The sequence below is a fragment of the Conger conger genome, chromosome 1, assembly GCF_963514075.1.
Source record: "Conger conger chromosome 1, fConCon1.1, whole genome shotgun sequence".
Lineage (NCBI taxonomy): Eukaryota > Metazoa > Chordata > Actinopteri > Anguilliformes > Congridae > Conger > Conger conger.
Genome location: NC_083760.1, coordinates 17444236 through 17471410, shown reverse-complemented (window position 1 = coordinate 17471410; position 27175 = coordinate 17444236). Strand labels below are relative to the sequence as shown.

The following is a 27175-nucleotide window of genomic DNA, read 5'->3' as shown; positions in this document are numbered from 1 at the left end:
GTGAGCGCAAACAACTGAGCTGACAGCATTTGCAATCAAATCGCTTGTTTTCTCAGTCGTATTTCAGCGCTGATCTCCATCTCCCGAGATAATTCCAATTACTTACTATGATATTTGGCCATATTTGCAAAACTGGTTATTTTAGTTTAGCTACACATTTATTTTTTAGTTTCACTCGGTGCTATCGTAGAGCATTGGTAAACGTGGACACTTGCTTTTGCCGAATAAGCAGCCACAGGTATCTGGTTTGAAGGAGAAGAAGGTTTTTCGATCAGCTGATATTCGGGGCTGCGGCAAGACAGGTAGGATGAATTCAATCTCTTGTGGGACAGGCTTTAGAAAATTACAGATAAGGTTGATCTATTACATTTAGTAAAGTGTGTCGTAGGTAGTACAGCTTGCTCTTTGCAGTCTGATCATAGCCTGCTTTTCTTTGGAGGTAATCGTCCTGAATAACGTGTTGCATTTAGCAAATTTGTATTGCAATCTTTAGATTCCATATTCTGTTTTTTTGAGGTCCAGCGCAAGGTTCAGAATGAATAGGCTACATGTAAATTGGTGGAAGAATCCACATTACTTGTTCCGTAGCCTACTTTTGATTTCCGTGGTTTGCAAAATTAGTTGCCGAATTTAAAAGTGCTGTCAGTTTCGCATTGGAAAACTCGTTCACGTCACTTCTTGAATGAAATGCCATTGAATACTAATACCACATTATTTGTTATGATAATACATTGTATGTTTACGCTGACGTAGTCTACCACCATAGTTCAGTGTTATGTACGGGTTGATAAATAAATGACGGAACAGCCTAATTAATCGCTGCATACATCACAATGGACTTGAATTTCATTGATATTTGTTGACATTTTATTTTTCTTAATTTCGCCATGCACTTTTTAATGGGTCATATCTTGAACATGATATCCTTTTTTCTATTTACGCGCATTGATGTGATTGGGATGCATTCCGAGGTTGAGATTTTAATAGGCTTTTAGGTGCACACTAAAAGTAGTGTTTTAGGAGAAAAACAGCCTAATGTTAGCTTGTCGGCACTGTACAGTTATCATTCTAAGCGCAGCCCTGCTTGTTTTAAAATAATTATAATTTTGAAAACTACTGTCCCTTGCTTTAAAAAACACTCTCAGAATGAAATGTAAAAGAAAAGTACTGGGCCTGTTACAAAAGCTTCTCCCAACAGCTGCTACTACAACTATTAATACAGTGTTCATTATTATTATCATCAATATTTCAATTGATAGGAATAGCAGTCATATAAACTGAAGATGTTTCTGTAATACATTTTAAGCTATAGCCTATAGCCTAGTAACATTTTACATTAATGTGGTTGGCCTACTACGTGCATTTATTAAAATGGTATTATGTGCATTATGTGTTCATTGGTTATCATGAACATCTGATAAAGGATGTCAGCAAACTAATGGGTGATGGAAATACAGGAATAATGTGACACAAAGAAGGAAAAAATATAAAGGTATATAAAAATTGCATATTGAAAAAACTGAAATAAATATTTTATTGAGAAGTTTCAACTTTTTGCAATGGAGAGATTAGTCTTCTGTTACAGACCATCATTATGTAGCCACAGTATAAAGGTGGAGATTTATCAATCTGGCACTGAAGAGATGGAAGTGGTAGTGCAAAGAAAGTGAATTATAAAAGATAGGTGAAGCACAGGACAAGACGATTGGCAGGAGACAAAGTGGAGAAGAGCAAACACTCTCATTTACAGTTTGTTGTTTTTTTGTGAAGCATGTAGCAGAATGTTTTCCTCATATAAAGTGTGAATGTTACTTTTTTTGTACACGCCTGTCCTCCTTTCAGCAGTGAAAGACATTAATATTCCTGCTGGCAAACATAATATGTCAAGGTCGTAGTTTTATAAGAACCACACTGTTATTTCATTATCCAAAACTGTACGCCATGTAACTAAAACAAGCTTCGAACAACCAAACCAGCGAATGAGTCTATTCAGTGGCTATGCCATATAGCATATGTGGAAAAACAAGAGATATGGATGGTTTAATGTAATGTGGGAAGTGATGTTTGAAGGGCAGGTACGCACAGCATGTTTGGTAGTTCAGTTGGGAAAATCACCCTGCCCGTCTAGTCCTATGAGTTTTGCTGCTGAAATGCTACATTTGTACACAAAGCAGTACTTAACACACCAGCCAATGGATCATTGCTGACCAATTCATTCCAAATTTATTAAGAAATTATTCAGTTGAAGAACTTTTTGGAATTCAGGGGAAAAGGACTGACATAAATCATTGGCTGTGAACTGTTTTACAGCTGAGTCATAACCTTGGGGTTGTCTTTCATATACGGGTGGTGCCAGCAATTTGACATTGAACATTTAAAATCAAACCAGGGATACATAGCAGGCGATGGGTCAATGGATTATTACCCCCTAAAGAAAGACGGCTCCAAACCAAATCAACCCTTTAGCAATCACAATCAGCCATCACAATCAGTCCAGTTAAGTTATAAATTCCAAAAACAGAATACTATTTATTTCAGATGAAACTTTTTTATGCATCTGCCTTGTCCTTTGACAGTAAATTGCAAATAATACCAAGACATTTTCACGAATAATGAAATGTGCATAAATTGATCAGTGACTGACAAAGGAAAAATAAGTTGAGTGACTTTGTTGTGCATGTAAAGGGGCAAGTGTGTGGCAACTAGTGCTCTTGTTTTAGAGACACTCCCGCCAGCCCTGTATTCCTTTACACATGAACGAGGCGAGAACACCTCCATGGCAGGAGTGGCAGATCTAGTGGCAGGTAAATTGCCCTGAGCTCCATTCAGCGTAATCGGGCTGTCTGCTTGGCGATCTTCAGATTTCACTTCCCCAGCAGTCCGCTTACAAGGCACGTTTTTCCCTCTCCAAAGTAGAAATCGTAAACGCTTTCGTCCGCATCCAGGGAGGGGCGAAGCGCAAGCTGGGGAGTAACAGCCTGGCCTTGGCCCTTTGTTCAGAGTTATGCGATACTGGCTTGTGGCCATTTTCCTAAGAGGTAGCTAGGTGGCAGCATGACTGAGGAGAGGGGTGATCGCTGATTATCACGCCAGTTTGGGAACCCGGTGAAAGAAAAGCCTTGAACAAATGATTCCAGCAGGATCACTTCAAGTATTGTTTTAAGCGTCATTACAAGAATTTGAAATGCTTGGAATCGAGGTGACAAAATACCACTTGGTTGCTTTATTTCTCATGCTGCAAGCGGCTGCTCTACTGTGATTCATTGACCAGCCTCTGCTAACTTGCCGTCTTGATTTAATAATTCATAGTACTGTTCCGTATCACGTGACGTTTTTTGAGACTGTTTGTGAAGTGGGTTTCAAAAGGTGTCAAGGCGAGTATTTAAATGTTTGCAAGTATATGAAGGAATAGCTTAATTTGCATTTCCCTTGTGGATTGGGTTAGCTTGGTCATTCTATCTTCTCGCAAGCTTCGCAGTACTGCAGGACATGTTTTTAGAGCAGGAGTAACCCTTCAGGACAGTGTGCAGTGGGCAGTCGTAACCTTGCCTGCATCACCTTGCACTGGACCCTCACTTTCACTTTGACGGTAATTAGCTGGAGCTCCAGCCCCCATTGAATCCGGCTGTGCATGGTGTTCTTTGTAGGAACACAGCGTCTTCCTCATGCCGTCTCGTTAACAGACTTGGCACCTGTTACTGGGACTGGTTTGTTGTGGACAGCTGCCAGATTGCAGGTTCAGAAGGTGTAATCTCTGTTCAAAGGACAGCTTGTGGACTGCTTTGTTTATTTTTTTTATTTTTTTGACGGGCAGCAGTTATCAATTCAATTCCCCCTTTGACTATGGAAAAGTACATGTAAGTGAATCTCTATTTATTATAACACTGAATGCAATTTTGCTTTATCGGATATTTAGTGGACAAAATCTAATCGGAGCATGTCTTGTCCTCATAATGGTCAATTTGTGCAAGCAGTGTTTACTCATGGTGTTGTATCTGGTCAATTAAAGGTCAAGCTGGATTTAGGTGAGCTTCATTAAATTACATAGTCCACGGCCCAGGGTGGACTAAGCCTGTATCTGTGGCCTGTAGCTGTTTTAACAGTAAGCGGAGCCTGCATTCAAATCAAAGTCTGATTAACACTTAGACAACTCCTTTCAGAGAAAAATAACTGGCATTTTTGTTGGAAGCAGCATACTGCTCTGCGTTCATGCGTTCACTCGCTAGCATGTGTGTTTGATGACATACATGCGGGCATTGCACAGTGGAGCGAACTCACCCTGCTGCATTTCAGAGAATCCTGGGGCCGACAGTGCCAGCATCAACGTGTCACACTCTGCTCCACGAGTCCACATTTGGCCGATAAGAGGAGCCTTTCTGTCAGCGCCCCTGTGAGGATGTTTGCACGCTGTCCATAACAACATGTTTGTGTGTTTAATTCTCCAGACAGAGACGGATCAGGTTTTGCTCCTGAAATATACAGTGTCGTTTTTAATAATTGAAACTGTGGACATGGAATGCAGATACAAGTAGCTTCTCCTTTTCAAATATTTCACTTTGACATGATCAGGATATATTACCTGACAATTGGGCACATTATTTCACCGGACCCTGTATGTTAGCAGACAACCCACTTGGTAGCTAGTCAAGTGGTGCTTTTATTGTCCACCAGTATAGATAATAGAGAAGCATTTGTCTTCTCAAGGCTTAAAGAGTCAAGACATACAGTAGATAAATTTGTCTGCGGGAGACAGTTGTACCAAAAGTCACACTCACCTCAAGGATACCAGGATATTCTGAGGTTTTGGAATAATTTGCTTTTCATAATGAAAAGGTTGAGCATGAGTTCCAAACATGGAGTAGTATTTAGGCTGACTGATGGTATTCTCCCCCCTCTCTCATGGGCTAGCAGCATGGGGATATGGGGTGGCATGCACTGGTGTAGCGGCAGGTTTTTGCTTTAGGCCAGCACTACGACACCTGATTTAGCTAAATAGCTAATCAATCATGGCCTTCAGATTCAATCACAGTTTTGATAAGTAGAATCAGGTGTTGTAGTGCTGCGCTAAAACAGAAACATGCACCCACACTGGCCCTTTTTAGATAAGATTGGGCAAAACTAAAGATACATTTTTTACAAATGCAATGAATTTGAATGTATTTTAAAATATTTTTTATGAATGATATAAATGGCTTTGAAAGTAATGTTAGATTTAGCAAATTTGGTATTTCCAATTAATGTAGTCAGAGCCTTTATGTTGAATAGCAATTAGCCATATTTATTGGTCTTATTTCATGATTTAATTAAATAATTAAGCTTAATCACAGCACGTAGTGTACATAACATAACTTTTAGCTGTAGTCAACTAAAGATACTACAGTAGAACTTCAGAGAAACTACAGTAGAACCTAGAGATCCGAGAGTCTGGTAAACCAAACAGGGTATGTACGGAAGTATAACATTAATATATATTTTTTTAAAACAGCTAAATTCAACCAAGTAAATATTAATTAAGAAAAAGTTGCTAAAGAGTACCCAACAAGGAAATTACCGCTTTTGACATAAAAAAGGACCAGGACAAAATTAACTGTTGGATGGAAGCAAGAAGCAGGTAAATTATTTTAAATCCAGCAAAGATTGGGTCACACTGATGGCTACGGACTATGCAAGCACCGACCTTTGCTTGCCATTGGAGTTCAGCCACAAGAGTGTGAGCTTTGCCAACACCACTATTCGTATTTGGTTCTGATTTGCCTATATTGTTTAGCCTATATTGTTGGTTAGCCTATTAGATGGCACTTTATACAAGTTATTGTTTGGAATGCCATTGGTCTATTATGACTTGAAATAAACTGAACTAAAATAATTTAGTGTTGACCTATTTTTCAAAGATGGCCACCCTACCAGACAAAAACACGTTTTTGCTGATAACCCCAGAACTATATATCAGATTGGGACAAGCAAAGTTTCAAGAAAATGTTGTGGAAGTGGAATCATCAGAAACCGCAAGGCCCGGGAACTAGCCCTTGTACATGAGAGATATATATTTATGGAAGTTGTGCAACACCTATTTGTTTTGTGACCTTGACCTACTTTTCATCCGATAGGGTGGCCATCTTGGAAAACTTGTTTTTGCTGAAAACTTACAAACTATATGTCCGATTGGGACAAGCAAAGTATCAACTTGAAGCTTGACTTCTCAAATGACAACCATATAGGTCAGAGGTCAAGGTCATTATGGCTAATTGAAAATGAGGTTCAACAGGAAATGGCACTTTTTAAATGTAAAATTTAAATGTAAATTTTGTAAAATGTTAATTTACTGAAGTTCTGCAACATATATTTGTTGTGTGACCTAAACGTACTTTTTGTCTAATAGGGCGACCATCTTAGAAAACCTGTTATTGCTGATAGCTCGAGAACCATATATCCGATTTCGACAAAGTATCAACTTCAAGCTTGACACTGGGCAATATATTGGTCTGAGGTCAAGGTCATATGGATACATTCAAAAAGAGGTGCAACAGAAATTGGCACTTTTGGGCTAAAATTATCTATATATACTCATGCTTCGCATTAAATCTATGCTGTAGTGCAAGTAGGTGAAATGCATATAGCCCATTTATTCAATGTGGACATTAACATACTTTCAAGATGGATTTCAATGTCACCGTCAAGCATAATGTACCCATCTCAGTGTCCCAACATGTCTTCATATTTACAAGGCATAGTTTTCCTGTGGTGAGTCATGGTCTGCAATATAAAAGGGACTTATTTTGAAATTTAAATTGTTATGCATTGCGAAGAAAAACAAACCAAGGCAGTGGAAGGGCAGGCGGGGGGAGGCTTTTTTCCTGATCGCTCAGTGATCTGAATTTCTAGTTTAATTGCATTTTACTTCATTTAAATTAAAATTGAATGTGCTTAATGCTGTCTTCTGGGCAGTCGTGCAAACACATTATCAGCCAGTCTTGGCGATAGACAGCCATCTTGTTGTATCTAACAATCATTAACCTGCTGATCAACTGTTTGTCTCAACTATTTACAGTGTCGTGTGAGGTCACAAGGTCCAAACGTGACATCTGGTTCCACCCTCATTGGCACCGAACCAGGCCTCAGTCAGCAGAAAGTGCTTTGGTTCTTAAACAAGCCTCGAATTGTGTTAGATGCTTTTACTTGTAAGCTATAACAAGTAAAGCATTACATTAACATTTGTTATCAGTAATGGATTGTGATTATTTGAGATGATCTACCATTGTTGTACATTGTATGTTTTTTAGGATTATGAATGTATGTCATGTTCAATGACAACTCCAAGCAAATGTTTTAAAGATCATTCCGGCCATTGATTTAGAGTAAGTTTAACACATCCAGGTGATCATTTTTATTACACAGTAAAGGGAAAACAAGATAATTCAAAGTACAATCTGTTATAATCTATGAATTTGTCTATAATCTAATTAAAAAGAGCATTTGAGAACCACAATCATTAATACTTATTCAAAAGCTACATGATGAAAAAAAAATGCACTTTTGTCTGAAGAAAAAAACGTTTTTTGTCCTTGCTTTGTCAACCCCTGAACTTTATTTCAAATACTTTTTCCAGTGTTTCACATTGTCAATTTGAAACAATCTACTGTGAAAGAAGGCTATACATTTTAGAATAGTCTGTCTAAAATGTATCGCCATCTTCTCTATAAAACAAAATAACAATTCAATTTAAACAAACTCATACTTACTAATGTGGTACAATATGTGGTACAGCCAAACAGAAGCTTTGGCAACTCTTTTCTACCGTTCCTGCTGTGAACATGCTGTGATGCTCTCATGTACATGTGGTGAGTCAGGAGTGCTTTTATTATGCATTCTCAGAAAGAGAGTACAGAGGAGGTTTTGTTCTTTAGGAAAATATTTCTGAAATATACCCTTAACCCCTTAAGTATGTCCTCAGACAGCAACAGGTCAAGAAGATAATAAAAAAGAAGCACAATAATCACAATAATATCATCTTGTTTACTAATATATTCATTGAGGTCCATTGGTTGAAGTTTTTTTAAAATACCAAACCCCCATCAACAAGTCAAACACATTCCATAATTTCACGTGCTATTTTGTATTCAAAAGCTGACTGGCTCCATATTTAATAGCATACTGAATAATAATAAAATATTTTGAGAATCTATTTCAATGCTCACCGATTTAAAATGGGGTCACGTCACTGAAAATGCCCTCTATTGTATTGTTTTCATTGTGTTCCTTAGAAATATTCACTCAGGAGAGATTGACCTAAGGAAGTCCTCTATTTAGATGTAGGCATTGCAAAAAAAAACATTTTTGTTGTAAAATGTCTAACTTTTTTGGCATAAAATCTCAAGAACTGTTTTTGCCAAAGCACTAGTTTCATTACACAGGCGAAAAAATGCTTGTTTTATGCAAGCCTTGCAAATTATACACCATTGGAAATGTAATGTCATTAGCTAAAATGCTTTTTAGTCACGCATTTTCTCTGCTGCTACATTACAAATAATGTTCAGAGACAGTTGTACTTGGGCTCATCGTGTTTGAGAGAGCCTATGCAAAACGTTGATAATAGCATTTCTATGTACAAGTACTTTTGTAGGAGTATACAATGGCAAAACAGACAAGTAAAATCTAAGAGAAATTCTTAGTAAACAATTGACATTCTATCAACATTTATCCAAGTTAGCACTTTTTAGAATGAGAAACTCTTATGCATTTGGTCTGCTGGACACTTGCTGTGAAAAAGGACACTGACATTACCTTATTTCTTGTAGTATGTGGATTTCCAAAATGCAGAGAAGATGAGATCCCCACACTTGTTTTAGCACCCACACGTTACAAAATAAGGACCTGTATCTTAAAATAGGTTATACAGATAGAACCGTGAGTTCCGTAATCACTTTTGAATGGTATATCTTGTTACCATAGTGACTGAAAAAAGGGATGAATGGTGCCTTGGGCCGTGGAGACTGAAGAGAGACTTAAGTACAATAATATTCTAAATGAATGCCTTTCACCAGCAAAACATGTACAAATTAATTATTTATTGCTGGCTAGAGGTACATTTCTTTTGGACCACCCCCGTGAAAAGCATTTGTACCTTTTTAGGCACTTTTTGTACATTGCTTTATGAGTGTAGTCTCACTATGAGCAGGAAGTCTTTGGCTGTGCATAATGAAGCAGCCGAATTGGTCAGCCAGAGATAATTATTGAACATGTATGGTGTCTTCATTACTATGATCGCAACAATAACTAATCACAGAAAAGCTACTGCTGGTACTGTGGTGAACTTAATTGAGAGGGGAAGTGCTATGATTGCTAAAATGTGCTAAAATGTTGATGACAAATGGGCTTGATGGATTTAGTTGTTTATTATTATTGCTTTTGATGATTTCTTGTTGAAGGATACATTTGGATTTCTTGTGTTGTATTGTGATCGATTGATTTTCATGTTGAACAGTGTATGTGAGTGTACATGTGAGTATGTCTGAGTACGTGTGTGTGTGTGTGTGTCTGTGCATGTCTCTGTGTGTGTTGCACTTGTGGCACAGTGTACAGGCTTATTCCGTGTCTATCCCTATGTGTGCTGCAGCTGGACTTCTCACTGCCTGTGGATAATGAGATGATGGCCAAAATGACCGGCTCCCCAGGCAATGAGCTACCTCTCCTGCAGCTTCAAGAGGTGGACTCCAGCAAGGTTGGGGAGAACGGGGGCTCCGCTGGGTTGCTGCCCTCCATGTACAATGGTGCCCTGCCTACGCTAAGCATGGACAACCACGCTGTGTGCATCCCGTCCCCCTACACGGACAGCGGCCACGACTACACCACACTGACCTTCTACAGGCCTCCCATCCTGGGCCATGCTGGCCCCGCCGTTCCCGAGGGCCCTGACGTGCGCCCCTCCCTCAGCCCCTCTCTCTTCTGGCCGTCCCACGGGCACCACGGCCACGTACCCCAGCTGGCCCTGCACTTCCAGCAACCCCTGCTGTACAGAGAGCCCCCTCACAGCCCCTGGGGGGAACCCAAACCACTCGAACAGGGCCACGCCCAGACCAGGTACCATACTCACCGCTTCACTCCACCTACTGCCCTGACTGCAAAGAGAGAAATTATTCTAATGCTGACCTTGTTCAGAATAATTATATTTAGACATGGTTGAATGATGATGTTTATGAGAACACACAGAATACTTTATTCTAATCAGTATGTCTGTAGGAATCGACCAAGGAGCTGTTGGGTCGATGGGTGTTATCATGCTGTGGCAGGTGACTCTCTCTGATAGCAGTGGGCCTCTTTGATTCTTTCTTTCTGGTGGTAGAGAAGCCCTTTTACCTTGACTCTCTGCCTGCAGTATGCAGGGTTTTGGGATGATTGCCCATCATCTTATTGTTCCTGCTGTATTCGGTGTAACAATCCGGGCTTCACACCGCGTGACGTGTGAACTCACAGGATCCCATTATTTGGTGGTGTGACTAATAGCTGCTAAGATGCTGAACTGGGGCTGTCTCTTTATCAACTGTCATTCACGGATCATGCTCGCTAAAACCTATAGATCACAAAGGTCCGTTTTGCATATTGATTCTTTGCTCTTTTATATCCGGCACGGACGTCACGCGGGGAAAGGATACTCGTTCGCTCGATGGAGTTGTGGGTTCGTGGCGTGTTCTTTGCATCGACCCAGTGGGACATACCGTACTCACCGCTGCCTCCTGCTGTCCTCCAGCAAGCTCGCGAAGAGGGTGGCGGAGAGCGAGGAGGGGGCGAGCTCCGGCGGGGGCTGTTTTGCGGGGAAGGGAGACATGCACTTCTGCGCCGTGTGCCACGACTACGCCTCGGGGTATCACTACGGCGTCTGGTCCTGCGAGGGCTGCAAGGCCTTCTTCAAGAGGAGTATCCAAGGTACCTCAAGGCCGCTCTGCCCCTCAGCTCTTTTTGGGTAACACCCCCCCCCCCCTCCCCCCCTCCTGAGCACCTGTTCCTCTCATGTTTCTGTTGAGTATGTTTGTACTTTGTGTGTCTCAGTGGACCAGCAGCTCTGCACTCTGAGCTCAGGCTTTTATTTACACTTGTAATTTATTGTCAGTGCCGAGTGATGGTGAATGCAAAAGCATTCATTAGCGTGTTGATAAACTGCTTGTTGACAATAATAATTCATGTTGTGTTTTCTAATATTTCGGATGTTAGAAGCTGGGCCTTTTCAATTTAGAGTAATTACACTCAGTTTTCTTTGCCTGGTGCTGTTTACTGCACAATTGTGAAAAATACTCCCACTGATAGGTGGCGTAGGTGTGGTTCATCTTATTTGCATGAAGTATTATCTAACCAATCAGGTGCTGGTAGGGTTCCGTGTACTATTGATCCATAGCAGCTCGGTATCCGACTTTGAAAATTAAACCCTTAAAAAGTAAACAACGTCAAAAATTTGATTGACATCGATATGACGTAAAGGTACCTCTCATCACAATTGGGGTGTGGTCAGAGTGGACCTCAGAAAGTATTTTTCAAACATTGAAGGCAATAGAAGATACAGTTTTTCCTGCCAAAAGGGTATTATTTCAGAAATGCTTCAATAATTCAATAATAGCTTGGATTACAACATTTCAGTATACGGTAGGCATGCAAACACATCCACAGCTAATAAAAACATGATCTAGAGTGTAATTACCCTCTAAGGTTGGAAGGTAATGGTAAAATATATTTAAGATTTGATTTGATTTGAATCAAATTGGGGAGGGAACTCAAGGGACTCTATATATATGGTGGCTGGATACTACCTATGTTTATCTCTAGATGCCTGCAGTAAGATGTCCGGTGCTTGTGTATGTGCACTCTCAGAAATACAGGTCCAAATAGTGTCTAAAAAGGTACAATGCTTGTCACTGGGGCAAAATTCTATCTCTAGCCAGCAATTTGTAACTGATTTGTACCTTGGAATATGTATTCTAATTTGTACCAAAACATGATTGTACATTCAGGGTCCATTTGGGAAATGTGATCCCTTAAGAAGAAAAAAAGTAACTCCACTGTCAGTTTGTATCTGAAAGTGTATTCTCCTCTTTGAATTGAGGATGAAAGTCTCTGTACCCCTCTGTGTCTCCCGTACAGGGCACAATGATTACATCTGCCCTGCCACCAATCAGTGCACTATCGACAAGAACCGGCGCAAGAGCTGCCAGGCGTGCCGACTCCGCAAGTGCTATGAAGTGGGCATGATGAAGTGTGGTACGGACCTCAACGCCCACTGCTTTTCTCCTCCCTTCCTCTCTTTCACACATCAACACTTCTTTTCACTCTTTTCCATTCTGCTGATGTCTCTCTCTTTGATGATAATCATACACTGTTCACTCAAGCACACATGACACTCAATGGCTTGTTTCAATTCAATTCAGTTTCAATTGCTTGACACTTGACGCCTGCCTGACTAAAAACTGTTATGAAATAGTCAGCAAAAGATACCACCATTGGGTTTTTGTTATATTGCTGACAATGGGACTGATAGGTGCATATTTTGGCTCTTTTTGTGTCATGCACTGTAATGATGCACTACGGTTCTGGGAGTAGTTGTAGGCAATTCTGACGAAGTGAAGATCTGTAGATGAGCCAGGCGTTTACTATTAGTATTGTCTTAACCCTTTAAGGTGTAAGATCACAAAAATATTATCACAATGTTCTTAACTGACCATTCTAATGCTGATATAAAAATTGCTACTGGTAATTAAAGGACATTTTTGGAGTCCTTGCTCAACTCACCACTCACTCATCAGGCAAGATATCGAAAGAATAGTTCACTGACGTTCCGCCAAAATAAGCATGCCTAACTTTCTTGGATGTACTTGACGCAGTGATACCAAGACGCCAGTGCAAGACGTTAAATGCTACAAGTCCCATCCACCGAGGTACTTAGCTGCCATCCACACCATTTTTGTCAAAAAGCAACCAAACGTTCTCTGGAAATTTCTGAGTGGGGCTTTAAATGTAATGGAGCCCCAGAACACTCACTTAGAATTTTGAAAAAAACATTCCATGAAACCTACTCTTCAGATGGTCAAAGACACGCTGAAACAGAAGTTGGAGCAACATTCGCTTCCACGATATGACACGCATATTAATTTTTGAAGGACGGGGAGTCAAATGAGGAGGGGGGAGTCAAATTGGGGGCGACATGGCTCAGGCAGTAAGAGCAGTCGTCTGGCAGTCGGAGGGATGCTGGTTCGATTCCCCGCCCGGGCAGTGTCGAAGTGTCCCTGAGCAAGACACCTAATCCCCAAATGCTCCTGACGAGCTGTTCGGGGCCTTGCATGGCAGCCAATCGCCGTCGGTGTATGAATGGGTGAATGGAGAAGCATCAATTGTACAGCGCTTTGGATAAAGGCACTATATAAATACCTGCCATTTTACCATTTACCAAATGAAGATACACGCTGCTGCTTGAAAAGGATGTTTATTTTGTTTTTCACGCAGTTCTCTGCAAACTCTAGACTCTAGACTCTGTGTGTGAAAATCCCAGGAGGTCAGCAGTTTCTGAGATACTCAAACCACCCTGTCTGGTACCAACAATCATTCCACGGTCAAAGTCACTTAGATCGCATTTCTTAGATTTTTTTTCCCCTTTCTGATGGTTGGTGTGAACATTAACCAAAGCTCCTGACCCGTATCTGCATGATTGTGTGCATTGCACTGCTGTGCACACCCTAATAAAGTGCTCATTGAGTGTACATATAATTTGTTTGGTTATGAAGAATAGACTAAATTGAGAAAAAAGTTTATTTTGATTTCAGCTTGTCCACAAAAATGTCCACAGCATGTAGGCATAGCCTTGGTTTTGGTACCAGTATTCATAATGCACTGGGATCCTACAAAGGCATCGAATGCAAACCTTTTTACTGTAGCCTGACTTTCTTAAGCAGGTGTCAGACGCGAGCGCTGTACGTACCGGGGAGCACGACACCGCCGTCTGCCCCAGATCCGTGACTTGGCGGGGTCCGGGGGCGGGGCCCGGGCGCACAGGCGGGGTGAGGGGCCCGCCACTCAGGTGCAGTCCTCAGCGCTCACGCCCGAACAGCTCATCGACCACATCGTGGAGGCGGAGCCCCCGGAGATCTACCTCATGAAGGAGCTGAAGAAGCCCTTCACCGAGGACAGCATGATGAGGTCGCTCACCAACCTGGCAGACAAGGAGCTTGTCCTCATGATCAGCTGGGCCAAAAAGATCCCAGGTCAGCCACATGTGTTTATATTCCTGCAGGTGTGTTTGCGTGTGTGTGTGTGCATGTCTGTGTGTGTCCATGCACATGTATGTGTGTGTGTGTGTGCATGTGTTTGTGTGTGTGTGTGCGTGTGTGTGCGCATGTCTGTATGTGTGTTGTGTGTGTGCGCTTGTCTGTCTGTGTGTGTGTGTATGTGGGTGTGTACGCCCGTACCTTCATGTTGACATGGTTCTAATTTAGCTTAGCGAAGGTCTGAGGAGATTCTTCAGAGGAGCAGATCAATCATCAATTTCATAGTGATTAAGAAGACGTGGTGCAAAACAACACAATGTAAAGTGGAATATGTAACTATTATTACGATTGTACAGTAAGATTTTAATCATTGACATTTTGTCATTACTCATTGAGCATGTAAATTACAATCCTTGTTACACACCTTGTTTAATGCATTCTCTTTGAGTCTTTTCTGTTTCGTAAGGGCCAATTATTTCGTCTTTCTGACTCTCTGATTACTGGTGGGATATGCTCTACTAGAGTGCCTCTCACCTGCCTGTGTGCTTTCTGATGGTAGTGGGCCTCTTCTAGTCACTGGCAGCTACCCGTGTCTTTGGTGGTAAAGGGCCTTTTTCCAAATCGCTGTCTGCCCTCTGTATGCAGGGCTTTTGGATGATTACCTCCTCTGTCCAGTCAGCGGTATTGTTCCTGCTGTACTCCTGGTTACAGTCTGTGCCTTGCACTGCCTGGTGCGTAAATCCAACAGGTTACCATTACGAGGAGGTGTGACCAATGTGTGTCTCAGTTCTGTCTCTTTATAAACTTTGCAAAATTGCAGATGAGCACATTCTGGGTGGAAGCAGGGGATGATGTGAAAATGAACCTTCATCACCTTATAATCACCGTGCAGCATTAATGGCACAATAAACTGAAATCACAGTGGTGTCCTCCAGGCTAGCAAAGCCAGGCTACCGCTGTGTAATAGCGTAGACTCTTTGTGATGTACTGTATAAATAATTGCCATCCCAGTGTTTGTGTGTGATTTTGGTTATATTGGAATATTGGTTACTCTACAGTGATGAATTATGGTTCAGTATACAGTATACAGCACACATGTGGCAGGATTATGGTGCTTTTCTTTTCAATATTAATATGCACTTCAAATACATTTTCATAATAGTGTTAAATGTATGCATAAGCCTCTTTCCTAATGGTATTGTCTGTCAAATATGAAACACTGGTTAGTCCCAGTGTGATGACAAGACAGTTATGACATCAGTTATCAGTAGTTTGTATACCCAGGAGTTGGTGTGATTACAACATCATTTCTGTTTCAGCTGTGACTGAGACAGGAACTGCATTGATTTTAGTTTCTTATCAATAATTATCAATAATTCACCCTCAAGTCCAATACATAAGTGTTTGACTGGGACTAGTGTATCTCTGTGTGCTGGTCTCTGGTCTGTGTGAATCAGTGTGGCAGTATCTGCTCCTCTATCCATAGGGTTTGTGGAGCTGGACCTGTCTGACCAAGTGCACCTGCTGGAATGCTGCTGGCTGGAGCTGCTCATGCTGGGCCTGATGTGGAGGTCTGTAGATCACCCTGGAAAGCTCATCTTTTCTCCAGACCTCAAGCTCAATAGGTACCCCTCTCTCTTCTTCCTTTTAGTGTATATCCTTCTGTAATGTGACAGAGGAAATGTGTTTCCCAAGAAAACTCCCTGTCTCAAAGGTATGTCTGCTTTTGTCTGGACATCTGTAAACTCTGTATAATGGTTAGAGTAGTACACATGCATGCCCACAGGCAGGCACACACACACACACACACACACACAAACACAGACATTTGTTTACTAGCAACAGTACTATGTACTTCCAGCCTGCCATTATGCCATTATGTCATCATGTCATCATATCTGTAGTTAAAGACAACAGATTTCACAAATTGGTTATCTTCTGGTGAGATGTACTACTGTACAAATTTTATTTGAGGGATTGAGAACAGGCTGGAGGGCTGCTGAAGCTTTTTGTCCTCACCTGCTTAGGAATTGGGACAGCGCTCAACATGGAGGATGCTTCATATCTGGTTCTCAAAATGGGGGAAAGTTCCCAAGCGAAGCCAGAGTATTAGGAGTATGCATGGGGCACATGGCCAAATAATAGCGCGCTCGGACACAGCTGCTTTTCAGCGGCCCACGCTCGGTCCACGGTGTGCTTTCGCTCTGTTTTGATGCCGAGGACATCTGATTTAGATGCTGGTGTTTTTTTTCCTCCAAGTCACGGAACACTCCCACAGGCAATGGGTTTTTCGCTCTCATTGGCATGCCTGGCTACACTCGGCCCGTCCGACTGCCTGCGAGGGGAGCGTTATTTTCAGATGTGCGTCTGCAGATAAGACAGATATTGGTCACATTCTGTTCTCCTCACACGTTTCTGAAGATTCCGCCGCCCATAAATTATGGCAATGTGTAATGAAAAGGAAATAAAAATTTCAAATAAATCCACATGCATTTTGAAATAAAAGTGATAAACAGTCACATATAAATTATCTCTTGGCATAGTTGCCTTCTGCTAGCTGTAAACATTTATTAATGTTAGGGTAAGTAACCTTGTGAGTTCTGTAAAGGTTGCAGAGTTAAAGTCTGTACCATTTATCCATTTTTGAGTGCCACTATTCAAAAAATGTATTCTTATTCCGCAGTCCACATGAAGTATATTTTCTGAATATTTAATTGGCTGGTTTCCTCAACTAGAAAGTTGTATCGTAGGTAATTAGTATCCATTATACAATATCACATTTGTTTTCTAAACCTCACCACTCATGAAAGAGCACTTGACTTTACAGGTGGCATTAGAGAGCCACATAAGTGGGTATTTCTTATGTTGTATTATGATATGTTTTAGTTTATTAACTGCACAAAACATATGTTTAAAGTCATCTACAAACCGAAACCTAACCTGAAACCTGTTTAGCTTCACATGGAGATTGGAATGCCTGTCCAAAATTACTAATGCTTCAGGATTACACCAGGTCATTTCACAGGAAAGGATCTACTGACCTTGACAATTCTCAAACTACAGATTTTGCTGAATTGATTTTGGTTGTCAGTTTGACTGACATAAATCATTTATTTTTGTGACATGTAAAAAGCAGCCAACGGCACTGTTCCCAGCCAAAATGTGCCTTGCTGGTACACCTGTCTCCTGTGGTCCTGTGTGTATTAAGTATGAGGAATTGGGTTACTTACTCCCCATAGCCACAGTGATTATCTCAACAGGCTTAACTAACCTTGGTGTGTCCCAATAACATGCTTATTTTTGTCCTCTCTGTGATGTGCTAGTATATCTTCATGGCATGACAATTTCCTTGGAGTTCAAAATTTGAGCCTGAAAGTACCTATGCCAAGAGCCCACATGAACACCATAAGTCGCCCTGGCTAATATTCTGGCCAGAGTGGGTTTATCTGCATTCTGCCTTCACTTTATCGACAATTGTTCTTTATTTTGTAACATGTGGGGTGGCAAAACAAGCTTAGGGGGGACCTCATAAATTCCAAAATCATCAATCATCAATCTAGGAGAAACATCAATACAATGTCCATTGTTTACTTAGAATTTCTCTGGAGGAATTTTTATTTGTCTGTTTCACTGTTGCATACTTGTACAAAAGTACCTGTACATCTCAAATTTATCTACATTTTGTATAGTCTCTGTGCAACATGATCAGCCCTACTAGGTTCTCTGACCAGTACTGGTAAAGTAGTCCCATTATATAGCAAATGCCCATCTCTGTGTTCAAGCAACAACAGTATAACTTCTCCTAAGCAAACAGCTGGCTAGGAGAATGGTATTACAGTGATGACTTAGTAGCATTTTAGTGAATGCAATAACGTTTCCAACTGTGTATAGTTTATTAGGTTTGCATAAAACATCACACAATGATGTTTTACAACAACAAAAATATATTTTGCAATGCCTAAATAGAAGACTGCATTTGGAGATGCACGGCTGCCATTTTGCTCACCACACAACAACTGGGGTAGATGGGGTGGCAAATGTTTTTGCCAGTTTAATCAGGAAATAATTAGGTGGGGCAAGTTGAAAGAGCCAGGTTGGGAATTTAGCCAGGACACTGGGGAACCCCGTACACTTTGCAAAAACTGTCATATGATCTTTAATTAACACAGTTAGTCAATTTAATGCATCTTCTGCAGCACAGTGTCCCCATTACAGTGCTGGAGCATTGGGGATAATTTGACCAGAGGGAAGATCGCCACCTACTGGCCCACCATCACCACTTCCAGCAGCAATTTAGTTTTCCCCAGGAGGTCTCCCATCCAAGCTGGAGTACAGTGCATGATAGTTTGGCTGCTGGCCATTTTTTTGATGTTGTCATCAACTTTGAAAGGGCATTTGTCCAGCATTGTGGCTGTGGCTCCATTGTCAGACCCCCAGGCACAGCTATAAGCATCAGTATCCCCTCAAAAACAAAAAATCGTTTCTGTGAGAAAAAAAGCCAGTGTGTTTGAGCTTCTGTAACTTCAATAATATTTAGAGTAAACCTGACTCTTGGAAAACAAACCCCGAAGGGTTACCTTTCTGAAGAGACCAGGATTATGCTGGTAATCAAAAGGATTCAACAATGGTAAACAGTTTTGAGGCACACGCAATGACAGACATTGACAATCCACCAGTTCGCACAGATGTATCTCTGGTGATACTGTATGCTTCAGGTCATAAAGCAAAAGTGGAAAGTGGAATATTGCAATCTAAGTGGAATATTGGAAAATTAGTTTTAACTTTAGTTCTTTATAAGTATTGCTTTCTTGCTCGCAAGAAGCGAAAATGAACAAAACTGGTGCTACAGATAAAAAGAATAAGGTGTCTGATTCAGGGTTATGTGGCAGTTAAATTGCTGAGGTGATCGTGAGGTATTTTTCCACCAATTTCCAACCATTTTTCTTGTGTCCGAGCAGTGAATGACTCTGGGGTAATGGTACATGATCAATGTAATTACACTCAAGCATTAAATCTGTCTTTATCCCCCATTCAGAACTAATGAAGTCTTGAACCTTGAAGTCATTCCTCACCTTGAGTCAGAAATAGGCTCCAACAGCCGGCGTGTAATAACCAGTGAACTGAACTTTGCTCAGTGCAATATCAGATTGATGTATTTTGCATGCATTTCCAAGTAACTGCTTTAGATATTGTTTCGGCGGGATGGGTAATAAACCCTCATAATGTATTTACGGTAGAGTATGTGTGATTTCGCACCTGTTCTTTTGCCAGGGATGAAGGAAGTTGTGTGGACGGGATCCTGGAAATCTTTGATATGCTGCTGGCGGCGACCTCCAGGTTCCGGGAGCTGAAGCTACAGAGGGAGGAGTATGTGTGCCTCAAAGCCATTATCCTCCTCAACCCCAGTAAGTCCAGCTTGTAGGCAGCCAAGCCTGCTGGCCTTGATGTTTTTCCTGTCTGTCTTAAATGTCCCTATCTCATGCTATCAGAAACATGATTCCCCACTTAACATGATTGGTCTCCAAACGTAACGTGTGGTTTTCAGCTGCAATCAGAGACCTTTGTTGCTGGAATAGTTTGAAAGCCAGAAGACATTTTCAAAACAAACATTTAATTTAGCTGCATCTTTGAAGTAGCGTACTAACACCACTGTTCAAGTGCTAGTGTGGGGGATGTTTAGTACTATTTTTTTATTCCAACCCCACCAACCATCATCTCCTGAAGAACACTGTTTTGAACAAAGCTCTGGTTAATGTTGGGTGATTGAACTGGTATTTGTGCCTCTTGGGGTTAAAACCCAACCAGCAGAATTCCTGTCTGCCAACTACTGGGCATAATTCAGTTAATGCCTTAGTTTGCTTTGACACTTTTTCAAAATCTGTGGAAAAAGTACAAATTGTGCAACCTAAAATCTGCTAAAAGTCAGAGAGAGAGAGAGAGAGAGAGAGAGAGAGAGAGAGAGTCAGCCACATCATTCCAGCAGATATTGGAAGCAGCTCAATGATGAGGGTTGTATGCGCAAGGGAGGGGTTGGGAAAGCCTACATTATCTCTCCACAAACCAGAAGAGGTCCTGCCTCTCGTTGCCTCTCCCAATGCGTGAAATGACCTTCAGGGACTATTTCATCTCCAGCCAGATAACGGCTCAGTCGATTCACAAACACCGAAGAGAAACAGATAGTACTTCTGTGTACAGACCCATTCAAAGTCCCCAGTGAACACTGGGAGCTGGAAACTCGGTCTAAGGAGTCTTTTACTGCTTGTTTTCATTGCACAATGACCAAATGCTGGATATATGCAATTACATTACCATGGCCATTACCATGGTGTAGGTGCAGACACACCAACATCTTTCTCATAGCTCCTGCCCGGTTAGCATAGCATAACCCTGTTAGGTGAACAATGAGTGGAGGAAATGCAGAAAAAATGTCCTGAAACGGCTGCCATGGGAAACACTTTGGATTTGGCAGAGGGCAGCTGCTGTGTCAACCCAGAATTAAATGGTAGCCTCCACAGTGACAGCACTATCTTCAAGCCCTGCAACACATGATGTATAATCTACCACAGAGTTACATAGTATGGGGTCTCACATATGCAGCTGTGTAATTGCAATGTTTTGTCACCCCATCAGTGGTAGATATTGGCTACCTGAAATGAACATTACTAGTAAAGTGTAGTGCAGATTAGCTGGGAAAGATGAATTGACTCAGGAAAGTATTGCTTTGTATCGCTATAATATAGGCACATAACATCTCATTTTGGAGCAAGATATTTTGCTGTTTTACTATTTCCATGTTTGGTTTGGAAAATCCTCTTTACATTTAGTCGCTCCCAGTGTGAGTTGGCAGTTTGTGAAATATGTTTATGAAATATTTTTGTTTTATTACCACCAGGGATTTTGTGTTTCCTTTATTAGCCTATTTTCTAAGCACATTGTGGTGATATTCTAATTGCAGTGTAGAAATCACTATTGCAAGGGGTTGTCACTTATTCTCCAGCCTAAAGCAGAGGTTAGCCAAACCAAGAGAGAACGTTTAGAGAAAATCAGCAAAAATAATGTTCTATCTGATTTTGGAAAGCTGATCCAATACTTGTGATCCTTTTGTACCTTGTCTAATTCTGAAAATTTTGTGATGACGTGAATGGCTTCATGCCTTTGAATCAATGAATGAAGGGATGAAATTGACGTGGACTCGGTCGGTCAGAAGTCAAATCAAAGTGATACCGGTGCTTTGTCTTGTGCTGGGATGCCTTTCTTCTCGTGACAGTGCCATCTACTGCTTTTCATTTGCATGGAAGGTAATGAAACAGTTTGGTAGCAGGGTTTGTCATGTGTATACACTCACAGAGCACTTCATTAGGTATTTATTAGACTTATTTTTTAGACTTCTACTGCTGTAGCCTATCCACTTAGAGTTATGATGCGTTGTGTGCTCTTCTGCATACCACTGCATTCTGCTCTAATGTCTCTCATTAACAAGGCATTTCTGTTTGCAGAACTACTGCTCACTGGATTTCTTTTTGTGTTTTGCACCATTCTTTGCAAACTCTAGAGACTAGTTTGCATGAAAATCCCAGAAGTTCAGCAGTTTCCGAGATACTCAAACCACCAACAATCATTTCACGGTGTCTTAGATCACATTTCCCCCCCATACTGATGGTTGATGTGAACATTAGCCTAAGCTCCTGACCTGTATTTACATGATTGTATGCATTGCACTGCTGCCACACAATTGGCTGATTAGATAATCGCATGAATAAGTAGGTGTAATAAAGTAAAAATGTTCCTAATAAAGTGCTGGGTGAGTGTATGGGACTGGCAGTGTGTTTGAGAGGCCCTCTCCATGTCTGTCTCTGGCCCAGACCTGTGCTCAGCCTCAGCCACCGACAACCGCGAGGAGACAGAGAGCCGCAGCAAGCTTCTGCACATGCTGGACGCGGTGACCGACGCGCTGGTCTGGACCATCGCTAAGAGGGGCCTGACCTTCCAGCAGCAGTCCGCCCGGCTGGCCCACCTGCTCATGCTGTTGGCCCACATCCGCCACGTCAGGTAGGGCAGCTGCCTCCATTCACCGCGCCAGTGGTCCTCACTCCTGGTCCTGGAGAGCCACAGGGTGTGCTGGTTTTTGTTTCTGTCTTAATAGCAGGGATCAGGTGAGGTGAGTTAACTGTAATTAACTACTTTAACTGATCAACTAAGTGCTGAGTAACAACAAAAAACTAGCACACAGGAGTGAGGACCACTGCACTGCACTATTCAGCTCCCTTATGCTCATTTCTGCTGTTCTCGCAGTAATAAGGGCATGGAGCACCTGTCCAACATGAAGAGGAAGAACCTGGTGCCGCTCTACGACCTCCTCTTGGAGATGCTGGACGCCAACACCATGCACGGCACCCGAATGTCTGAATCATACTCCCAGCCACCCCCCTGGCCCCCCACTGCACAGAGCCAGCCCAGCCCACAGCCGTCTTGCAGCGGGGAGGGGCCTTGTCCTCCCAAGGAAAGCAGTAAGTAGCACCTCTATGACCCCACTGACTAGGGTTGCCACATTTGATTTATGAAAAACCGGGACATTTGACACGGCATTATCCATTCAGAAAAGTGCCCTCTTTTTGCCCAGTCTGAGTTCTTGTTTTTTTTTCGCTGCTGGTTGCTTGTCTGATTTTGTTCTCGTCCTCCTCGTCCGTCTCTCCCCCCATTTTATAAAACCGACAAAATAAATCAAAAATAAATCAGAAGTATTACCTCTAGGCTAGTAGCTAACTTTACTACGGTGGGATCGTTGAAGTGAATGCACGCGCCATACTGATAGCCCTTGCAGAAGTTGCTAGGTGATAAGGTAAACTTTCGTATTTCTGCTACCAATTAGAAAGACGTATAGGCATATGGCCAATCGTCGCTGTGTTTTACTATTTTTTTTACCTGTTTACAGACACGGGATTGGATGTCTAAACGTAAAGAGGAAAACAGAATAGCAGTAGAAGAATTCTGTTTTATTTGGAACTCTGACATTTAGAAGTAGCGAAAAAAAACCGGGACAATTCCTGTCCCAGGAAAGAATAATAATTTTCCGGGGCAGTCGCTCAAAAAAGAGAACAATCCCGGGAAAACCTGAACGTGTGGCAACCATTGACTGACCTGGCATGCTCTGCCCCCGGGTGCCTTGTTGGACTCTTCGGGTGTTGATGGTGTTCTAATGCAGAAGCGTACACCAGACAAATCTATTCTGCTTCTATTTTTGCATTCCGACAAAAAAAGTAAACTGCATTTTAAAAATAAAAAAAATACTAAACTTGAGATATTTCCAAACTGCTTGATAGCCACTCACTGCTCATAAAATGCTCCTAGCTGGCTAGTACTGAATAAGCTAACGTGCTAGGCAAAGAATTTAGCAGAGAGACTGTATAAGAAGGATTAAAACGGGTAAACTGAGATCAAATAACATAAGACGTGTATTTTACTAGTTATGGATGTGATGCTTTAACTTGTGGAAGAACCTATGCACTTGTAAATCGCTTTGGATTAAAAGCGTAAAATGACAAAAATGTAAAATGTAAATGTAAGATAAGATCATAACATTTTATGCCCACGAAAACGTCCAGGCACTTTTATTTAATTGCCACAGAGCTAACACCATTAGCCCGGAAAATTAAAATGTTAGCACCGCTTCTACAACGTGATGTTAAAAGTGAAACCGAACAATTATGTCCATCTAGCTAGTCTGGTTAGTTCAGGGGTCGGAAACCCTGGTCCTGGAGAGCCGCAGGGTGTGCTGGCTTTCGTTGTTAGTTGGCATTAATTGATCAATGAAAGCCGTTGATTACACAGTTAACCTACCTCACCAGGTTTCTTGGGTCTGAATCGGTTACTTATTTTAAGGTGGAGACGAAAGCCAGCACACCCTGCGGCTCTCCAGGACCAGGGTTTCCGACCCCTGGGTTAGTTAGTCTAGTTAGTTAGTAAACTTTCTAACTCGTAAATGTAGTCGATGTGGGATTTAGTAGAACAGAAATTATCTACGGTTTAGGTGATTGAGTTGGATAATTTCCCACTTTGTCAAGGCATACGGCACTTTTGGTCCTTTTCAGTTTTTTTAATACCTCTGCTGGTCTTTAAACATAATGAATGAATGCAATTTGGTGACATTATTATTTATTAAAACACTAAAGTAGCAATTATCTACAATGGCTCGCTATTAAGAACAATGGTGACAATCTCGGAAGCCTTTGCCTACTTGCCCATGACACGTGGCCGACTGGTTCTATCGCTTGCCTTTGCCTTTTCTCTATTCTTTACCTTTTTTTTATTGGAAATTACTACAATATGCTGTGTCTGATGTTTATTGATGTTTATGGAAATGCATGGTCTTTGTTTCAATTGAGGTCTTCTGTCTCTCTGGTGTAACTAATTTGCTAATGTTGTTTAATTTTTAGTATGATGCTTTAGAATGATGAAAATAATAGCGACTGTGACACTTTCCCCTTCCTGTCTCTCCTGAAAGGTACCATCTAGCACCCTGGAACAAGCTGCAGTTCCCTATCGTTAGATTGTCAGAGGGAAGTATTTTATATTGTGGGCCATTTACTGTAACATCATTTTAAAAGACAAGTATAATGTAACCTTGTGTGCTACGGATTTCAGATCGGGAAGAACTAGTTAAACATGATCTCCAGAGGCTCACGTGAGGCCTCTACCTACCATAAAACATTTTGAAAGTAAAGTATACTTTGTAGTACAGTCCTTTTTGAGCATCTCCCTGCAATTGCCTTTGGTTGATCCTGTGGCAGTATTCCTGGCGCTGGTTTGGTGAATTTTGAGAAGTGTGAGGGTCTTTATTGGTTTAATTAGGCCTGTGCATCTTCTTGGCAGACAGGTCAGTATCAGACCAACTTGGGTGTCAATTCTCTGGTGAGGTGTGCATGGCGAGGAAACGTTATGAACAGTAGTTCTTGGCTGTTGACAGGTATGTCTACTGACCCCCTTTGGGTTCAGAGATAGAGAAAGAGATTCAAGTTCTTGGGAGTTTTTAGTTCTTCAGTAATGCCATCTGTGCCTTTATGGGTCTTGATGGCTGTGTGCAGTTCTCCTAGCCAGTTCTTTCAATAGATATCTAGCTAGACCATTTTGCTTATTTTCTGTTTGCTACATAAGAAAATAGAAATTGGCTTTGCTTGCTATCTATATCGCTTGTGGGCTAGCTAATTTTGTTTGATTATAGTTTGCTAACTTAATTTCATTTGCTGCTTGTTTAATGTAAAGTTAACTAATAACTTGCAGAAGTTACATAATTATTTAGACTGGTATTCTGTTACAATGAATCACACTTATATTCTGATGGACAGCTGTTTGTGTCTTGATTTTTAAATTTGAGTGCACTGTAATTCAGGCAGACAAGGAAGCCAGATCCTATAATGCAAATGGAACAATTGTCAGTAAATGAGTATAATACTAATTGTTATAGTCTGTATTGTGACTTCAATATTTTTAATTAGTCTGGGAGCTCATGAAATTCTGTTGAATTGATTGTCAGTTTTATGTTTTCTGAGATATGTATCAAGTGTTTAGCACACATTCTTATCCTGGATGACCTCATTATATTGAGGAACCATTCTTGTTGATCACTACTCAGCTGCAAGTGTAAATTTTTCAAATACTGTTGTTCATGTACAATGTAGAACCATATTTACACGAAGCAACCAGTTGACACTTCCCCAAAGGTCAGCCTGGGCTGGGGTTACAATGTTGGATTATTATTACAATGAACTGGATATTACCTTGGATTATTAAATTTGTAAAATTGGATTTGAAGATTGGATTACTTTTAAATTGTCAAAATTTCAGACCAGTTTCAATGTGGATACCTAGGCATGCTACAAGGAATAATACTCAAGTTTAAATTGATGGTGTAATATTCCTTTAAATGTTCCACAATATGAAGTACTGCTCTGTGACAATGCGTTTCATTTGAAGACTCTTGGGATTTTTCGAACTGTTTAGTGACTGCTGCTGTGTTTGGTCATGGAGAAGACCGTGTAACACCTGGGTTGCACACTGGAACCACAAGCCGAAGAGATTAACCGCACAGTCTGGGAGGCTCGTGAATGGCCTTAGACTGCTGTGCAGCTCCTCTCTAAGAAGACATTTTGGAGGTTTGGTGGGCTTTGTGCCTGAATTGTTTCAAATGAAGTAACATTTTTCCTGTTTTTGTAACCAAGTTTTTCTGTAAGTGTACCCTGGCAACATTATGCTGGAAACTCTTTAAAACTGTTTTTGTCTATGAAGGGGATAATTTGTATCAGTAAATATATAATTGGCAATATTGTTGTTTTTCATTCATTGTTTTTCCTGTGATTTCTTGTAAATAGACATTGGTTGGTAATGCAGTAGTTCTCTGTAAATCTTTCAGTCAATTTTTAAAAAAGAACATGTTTGAATCAATTTTCTTTGATTTATCTGTTGTTTCCCCCCACCATGTGTCCATCATGTGATTTTCTTTTTTTTGCACTAAATTGTACACCAAGAAGCAGCTTATTCAGTAAATGGTGCACTTTAAATTTAAATGTGTTTTGTGAGTTTCATTCTTAAAACCCGACCTCTTGCTGAATTTATTACAATTATACAATTTATTACATTATTTTACGATTGGGAAATCTTAGAATTAGGTTTTAGAGAAAATTGAGAACTCATCAATGCATTGCAATCACAAGGTGTGCCTCAACTAATTACAATCAGCAACCATTATTCCATGCTACTTGACATGAAAAGTTCTTCATTACAGTCTAGATATTAAGAACAAAAACAGCCTTATTTACCTTTCCAATAAAAAATTGTATTGTGAAACTATTCTTAAATATTTATGGGATTTATGACATTGTTATTATGGATGCACAATTTGGACCTGATATCAATACTGATATTGACCAGCCATGCGGATG

The 27175-nt window shown here is 41.0% G+C and overlaps 1 protein-coding gene across 4 annotated transcripts; it reads left to right on the top strand.

Annotated features, from left to right (window-relative positions):
• esr2b (estrogen receptor 2b) lies at window positions 1–26800 on the top strand. 4 transcript variants are annotated; one of them, XM_061216024.1, is made up of 11 exons: window positions 1–302; window positions 9614–10077; window positions 10237–10286; window positions 10645–10920; window positions 12127–12243; window positions 13929–14237; window positions 15727–15865; window positions 19512–19645; window positions 22103–22289; window positions 22533–22747; window positions 24742–26800. In XM_061216024.1, exons 2-11 carry the CDS (start codon window positions 9644–9646, stop codon window positions 24750–24752), a joined length of 1872 nt encoding a protein of 623 aa, XP_061072008.1. In that variant the 5' UTR covers window positions 1–302; window positions 9614–9643; the 3' UTR covers window positions 24753–26800. The 4 variants fall into 4 exon arrangements, with proteins under 4 accessions (XP_061072008.1, XP_061072010.1, XP_061072011.1 ...); XM_061216026.1 differs by lacking the exon at window positions 10237–10286 and having other exon boundaries at window positions 10745–10920; XM_061216027.1 differs by lacking the exon at window positions 10237–10286 and having other exon boundaries at window positions 10745–10920; window positions 13926–14237; window positions 15727–15811.
• Window positions 26801–27175: the final 375 nt, after the last annotated feature.

What these genes read in the sequence shown, in the direction of transcription:
- esr2b (XM_061216024.1), top strand. Translation starts at nt 9,644, where the DNA reads ATGATGGCCAAAATGACCGGCTCCCCAGGCAATGAGCTACCTCTCCTG. An exon ending in GTGTTATCATGCTGTGGCAG is followed by an intron (nt 10,287 to 10,644) that starts GTGACTCTCTCT and finishes ACGCGGGGAAAG; the next exon opens with GATACTCGTTCGCTCGATGG. An exon ending in CTGGGCCAAAAAGATCCCAG is followed by an intron (nt 14,238 to 15,726) that starts GTCAGCCACATG and finishes CTCTATCCATAG; the next exon opens with GGTTTGTGGAGCTGGACCTG.